Here is a 6354-nt window from a genome sequence, read left to right as displayed (position 1 = left end):
TGAACCGCAACTTTTGAAATAATTCTGATGCTGAGTATAACGAAAATTCGAGAAGGTTGAATAATATAATACATATTTACAAAGGCTTGTTAAATACTATAATTCATGTCCTTTGGAAAGCATCTCTACAACTCTGATAAGGCTGAGTTAGTGTTAACGGGGGCTGAATTAATTTTTACTAAGGCTGAGTTACGTTTGAATTAGTACGAAGTTTTTATACTATAATTCATGTCCTTTGGAAAGCATCTATACAACTCTGATAAGGCTGAGTTAGTGTTAACGGGGGCTGAGTTAATTTTTACTTAGGCTGAGTTACGTTTGAATTAGTGAGAAGTTCTTATACTATAATTCATGTCCCTTGAAAAGCATCTATACAACTCTGATAAGGCCGAGTTAGTGTTAACGGGGGCTGAGTTAATTTTTACTTAGGCTGAGTTACGTTTGAATTAGTGCGAAGTTTTTATACTATAATTCATGTCCTTTGGAAAGCATATATACAACTCTGATAAGGCTGAATTAGTGCGAAGTTTTTATACTAATGTGGTCGAATTTTTAAGAAAATAAACAAAATCTCATTCAAAAACCAAAATTATCATGTCCAAACTCTTCAAACATGTCGACAAGAGCAAGCCAAACTCTAGTTATCATCCACTCAGGCTTATCGCCACCCTGCGCCCAACACCTTTTCAACCATCGCATTTGAGATCGAAACATCGTTCTGGCCACCAGATTGAAATGCGTCCATACTAAAAAATTATGTCTCGGATCCCAAGTGTTTGTCCGCTAAAAAAAGAAGATAACAGAATATTAGAAACCCAGCGTTCCTTTAAACATATAACTGCTGTTTAATGGAATATATATACATAATCGGTGCTTACAGCGAGTATAAGAAACCAGCGTTCCTTAAAATGAGCGGGGATGAAGCGGTATGTCGACCACTCATGAACCCATCCTTCTCGAAGAATATTTGGGATCGCCTGCGAAAGATCATGTAAAAATCTAAACCACGTAACAGAGGTTTTGTCAACGTAGACCCCTGGACTAGGGTTTAGAACCGGGAGGTTTTCCCGATCTGCAGAACTTAGAATGGCATTCACACTGCTGGCGAACTTTAATGACCAGCCAGGAACAATCTCCATATCCATATGGTTTAGGTTTTTATAAAGAGTGAATGATAGTGGAAAGAGAATGAAAAGGGAAATTGGACATATATAGAGCCCAATTGAAATGCGAATAGTCGCCAAATTCAAAGAATAAAAATTCCAAGTTGCTATCTTATTTCCCCGCCAAACATCTACATTTATCAAACGTGGCGGCCGAGTTATATAGCCTATTACGGCTGATTTAATATTTGGGATTTAGGGTTTAGTATTTAGAGTTTAGGTTTGTTTATTTAGGGATTTATGTTTAGGATTTGGAATAACGGTGTGATAAATATAACAAATAACATAAATTTAGTCTTAAAATGCATTGTATATAGTTTAGGAGAGTTGTATTATGATCACACTCTATATCTACATGTAAGGTTTTAAGTAATTGTAGGACAACATATACCTCAAGATAATGATCGATTCTAAACTCGTTAATTCAATAAATAAGAGACGTTTGGTTGATTATATATTCACTTATTAGGGAATGTTATAACATTTTGAAGTATAAACATATCAATTATTTTAATTCAGGGTATGGTTTGAGGTATGGCTGACTTTTATCTACCTTAACGGCTGCTTTATGAAGACGAATCGGCTGACTTATTAAATATTTTCCAATCTTAGGGTATGGTTTGAGGTTTGGCTGAGCTATATCTACCTTAACGGCTGACTTAATAAAATAAAACAACAATAAACAACTTAAGGTAATTGGAAAGTCTGATTGAAAATAACAAACACAGATTCATTTGGAAAGCTAATTGTTCTCCGCCCTGTTTTCTCCTTCATTGAGGATCTTTGCCGCCATCTTCAACCGTAAACCTTGAATATTTTTATCGTTTATCCCAGCAAAACTTACACCAAGCGCTAGACACTCCACAAACTTCAACGCATACACCCCACAATCGCCAATCTGGGTGTTTTGTGGAGTGTACCTTTTGCTCCTCCTCCTGAATGCGAATTTCTTCCTACTCGGGGTTCGGAGATTGGCAGGAATGTTTTGATTCAAAATATCGGGAAGCATAAGCGTTATCGGTTTAAATGAATCAAGCATTTTCTTCTCACTTTTGGCTGTTACCTCTCCAATGATTGAATCATAGTAATCAACCTTCTCCTTCTTCAGATCCACGTGAAAAGCCACCCAGTGATTTCTGCCGGTTTGAAGACATCCGTACAAGTGTTCCACGTGTTCATACCACTTCAAGTTTGTTTGAAAGTTAGAGGGAAGCTTACCGTGTACAAGATTTTCATAACCATTCCCTGTGAACTTCATCATATTAGGTTTTATCTTGAACTGCTTGTAATCGTCAACCCACTTAGACAAGAACCAAGGATCAATGAAGGCAATTCGCTTGGTCCAGAATGGGGTGGGATCTCGCATGGACCTCTTAATGAGGACGTTAATATACGCAGAGATATGCTACACAATAGATATTAACATGTCAGCCGTAAACAAATATATAAGTCAGCCTTAATAGAAGATAGAAATCAGCTGAAAGATCATGTAAAACTCTGTCGTAATTATAGACTTACATCATCAAACAACCATCCATATTGGCTATGCGGCCACGGTCTTTCAGGGATGAGTATGCTGTAGAAGTCACCCTCACGAGCGGAAGATCTTACAACTCTTTTCTTTGCTGGTGCTGGTGGTTTGGGTGGAATTCTCGAGATGTGTTGCATAAGTTTATCTAATACAATCGGATCAACAGGTGCTAGAGGGTCATATATTGCTGATGAAGGCTCAACATTATTCCTCATGCACGTCGTTCCATTGTCTCCAATGTAAGGAAAAACTGGTCTTGAAGAACCTTCAGACAATGCAAACCCTTGTGGAGATAATTTAACTGTTTTCTCCAGATATTCTTTTACTATAGCAGATCTAATCAATTCCTGACTCTCCATAGGCGACTCCGGCAAGATTTCATTCTCCTCCGCAAGAACTTCGTCGGTCATTACAGCAAATTCACTGCCCTCTACAGAATCTTCAACCTTGCATCTTTTTACATTGGCACGCGGTGTAGTTATATTCTTTCTCTTCTCATTATCGGCTTCTTGATTTTTTAACTCAGCCAGTTCTTCATTCATTAACTCAGCCTGTTCTTGATTCTTTAACTCAGCCTGTTTTTCATTCATTAACTCAGCCTGTTTTGGTTTATTTAACTCAGGCTGTTTTTGCTTCATTGAGGCAGCCGCTTTTCTCTTAGCGGCAGCTTTATCCTTCCTCTTCAACACAGCCTCTGCTTGCACAGCTTTTTTCTTATCTTCTGCATCCTCATCCTTTATAGTACGGTTGCGCGTGGAGTGGCGACGTAAGTCTTCAGCCTTAGTTGCCTTTGCAAGAGAAACATATAGGAAATTAAGAACATTAGCACCCTCATTTTCAGCATGTGTTCCAAACTCCTAAGCCAAAGTTTTTTTCATCCCTCTCTCCTTATCAAGCTCGTTGGACAAATTGTTTCTAGGTCTCATATCCTTTCCAGGGGTTTCAGCTAACAGTGGACTACAGACAGACTTCTGCTGGGTATTAGGCTGTGGTGATGACAACGGTTCAGGTTGTTGGTCGGCGACGACGTTTGAGAGGTTATCTTTGTTTTGGGGATTTTTTCTTCTTCCCATAACTTTCAGACGCTCCTCCACTGCAACTTTCACCATGTCATCTATCGACTTCTGGTCCACCAATGGTTTTTTAAATCGCACGTCCATCAGATCAAATTTTCTGGAAAGTTTATCCAGAGTACTCGCAATGGCCATCAGACTCGCGTTGTTCCCCGAATCTTTATTACCTTCCTCTTCGCTTGAACCGTTTCCCGTTGCAGCAGCTTCACCCTCATTGGTCTTAACTTTATTATGCTTCTTAGTGGGTGGCTCAGCTTTCTTCTTCTTCTCGTTACCCTTCCCCTCCGCATTTCCATGCACTTCCCAAAAACCTTTTACAAATCTACCTGCATGTATGTCTGTTATCAAGTTAATGAGTTGTGGGTCGTCAGGTTGACACGACCATTCAGGAAACAACTCTTCGATTGACTCCTTCGAAACCATTCTCCTAACACGCACCTGTAACACCAGGTCATAATATAACTCAGCCACCAAATAAACACAACACTCAGCCATTAAGTCTAATAAATCAGCCATTTAAGAAATCAAAACGCAGCGTTACACCTTACCTGGCTATGTTGTTTTATCTCGGCAGACAACAAGTTTTCGAAATTTGCACGAGTACGCTTTCCACCCCATCGTAAAAGTGGAACATCTTCATTATTCACCACTCTCCCAAAACACTCGCCAAAGCAGACGATGGATTCATACGCCCAAATCAATAACGCATCTTTTAGGCCGCTTAATGTGTATGACCCCCTGTCTGGAGCCAACGTTTTAATAGAGTCAATGAGAACTTCGTATGCAGTCCGACCCCATGGATACGACTTCATGGCTTCATCGTCAAACACTCTTTTGGCACTTTCAAATGGCACCCGAGAATTTTGATGCAAACAATAAAGTACCATGTGTTGAAGAACTAATAGCCCTAACCATTTACGCTCTTCAAATGTCCAACTCGGGCAGACCTCTATTGAGTTCTTCAGTTTATCCAACGTGGGTCCCCTCCCAAGCGACACCTTCAGCTTCGCCCAAAACGGTTTGTATTTATCAGGATCATGTTCAAAACTTTCTGTTGGCAATGGACCAGTGTTTAACCCAGTTATCTCACCAAATTCTACCAAACTAAACCTGATAGGCTCATCAACCACCAGACTCCATATCTCCTTCCTATGTACTCACAGCTGTCTACATAGTAGATAGTGTACTGTTCTACCAGACCACACGCTTCGGCGTTCAACTAGCCTAGCAACTACTCCAATGGGAGAGTTCACCAGTGCTTTCCATACATCTTCTCCTAGTGCTTCTATAATATGAGGTAAATCTCGTGAACGGAAATTGTGATTAATGTCTTTATTTTCTAGGTTAGAAGACCCTACAGGATAAAGTCTTGGAGGGTAACCCCGTGATTTAACATCAGAAACATCCATCTGAACAAATAAACAAACAATAACTCAGTCACGACATATAACAATAACTCAATGAATATAACAATAACTCTGCCACAACATTAAAATAACTCAGACACAACATAACAATAACTCAGGGAAAACATAACAATAACTCAGGGAAAACATAACAATAACTCTGCCACAACATAACAATAACTCAGCCACAACACAATAATAACCTAATCACAACTACACCCTAACTCACTCGAAACATAGCCCTAACTCACTCGAAACAACACCCTAACTCACTCGAAACAAAACCCCAAATCAATATTTAACGTCGCGACATCCTACCGAAAAGACGAACTTGTAGATATGAATGCGGCGAAGACGATTTCGTACAAACGAACGATAACGATAACAGAGATCTCACAGTTATTTTTAGGAAGAGGAAGTAAACACAATGTCGACGGCGATTTAGTATCCTTGCGGTTCCTTCTCCGTTTCCGACAATGTTTTTTTTTTCTAATTGTTTTGTCAATCAATGTTACTGGTTGATGAGACTATCTGAGCATAAAAGTAAATAAAACTAACCAAAGGCTATTTATGTCATTTACTAGAGGTAACAAAACATTCTCGCTTTTATCAATTTGATTTAACGGCTGAGTTATATATTAATAAACGCATAGTTTTGTTTACATACGACTGAGTTAAAACAACTTAAAAGTTAATAAAGGCTGAGTTACATAACACGCGAAAGCTGACTTATGATGACAAAACATGACTAAACAGAGAAGTAGTAGTAGCAAAATATCGCCATTCCAGCCATACAAACAACCACATTCCTCAAACACCTACTCTCACTCAAACATTCGCCTCCTTTTCTCTCAGATTCTGTCTTTACTCCATTCGCCAACCGAGCAACGTTAACTCGCAACTCCGAGATGTCTCTATTCATGCCATTTATCACTGCCTTAATATCTTCAACCTCTTCCACCAAGCACTCATCCGCCCATTTGAATAAATGACTCTGTTTTCACCAATGTTACCAGATCTAAGTATTACGTTTCCGAACATGGGAAATAAGAACCAGAACTAACCTTATGATATCCTTTTGCACAGCAATAGTACAATCTTCCTGGATTTGTTTCGCTTCCAGATGTAAAAATGTCAGATGGTGCACCACACCAACACTCTTTCGGCGTTCCTCTTTCCAT

The 6354-nt window shown here is 39.2% G+C and overlaps 1 protein-coding gene across 1 annotated transcript; it reads right to left on the bottom strand.

The window, feature by feature from the left end:
* Positions 1–1905: 1905 nt before the first annotated feature.
* On the bottom strand, positions 1906–6354 carry LOC106417052. The gene is made up of 7 exons (XM_013857916.2): positions 6238–6354; positions 5928–6167; positions 4968–5176; positions 4316–4916; positions 3660–4205; positions 2682–3482; positions 1906–2568 (listed from the first exon to the last, which is right to left on the bottom strand). The coding sequence occupies exons 1-7, from the start codon at positions 6352–6354 to the stop codon at positions 1906–1908; spliced, it is 3177 nt and encodes a 1058-aa protein (XP_013713370.2).

This window comes from Brassica napus, chromosome A4, assembly GCF_020379485.1.
Source record: "Brassica napus cultivar Da-Ae chromosome A4, Da-Ae, whole genome shotgun sequence".
Taxonomy (NCBI): Eukaryota; Viridiplantae; Streptophyta; class Magnoliopsida; order Brassicales; family Brassicaceae; genus Brassica; species Brassica napus.
The sequence above is the reverse complement of the archived record's forward strand: the minus strand, read 5'-3'. Positions and strand labels throughout refer to the sequence as shown.

What these genes read in the sequence shown, in the direction of transcription:
- LOC106417052 (XM_013857916.2), bottom strand. Translation starts at nt 6,354, where the DNA reads ATGGAAAGAGGAACGCCGAAAGAGTGTTGGTGTGGTGCACCATCTGAC. An exon ending in GTTGAACGCCGAAGCGTGTG is followed by an intron (nt 4,917 to 4,967) that starts GTCTGGTAGAAC and finishes GTGAGTACATAG; the next exon opens with GAAGGAGATATGGAGTCTGG. An exon ending in ATGGATGGTTGTTTGATGAT is followed by an intron (nt 2,569 to 2,681) that starts GTAAGTCTATAA and finishes TCTATTGTGTAG; the next exon opens with CATATCTCTGCGTATATTAA.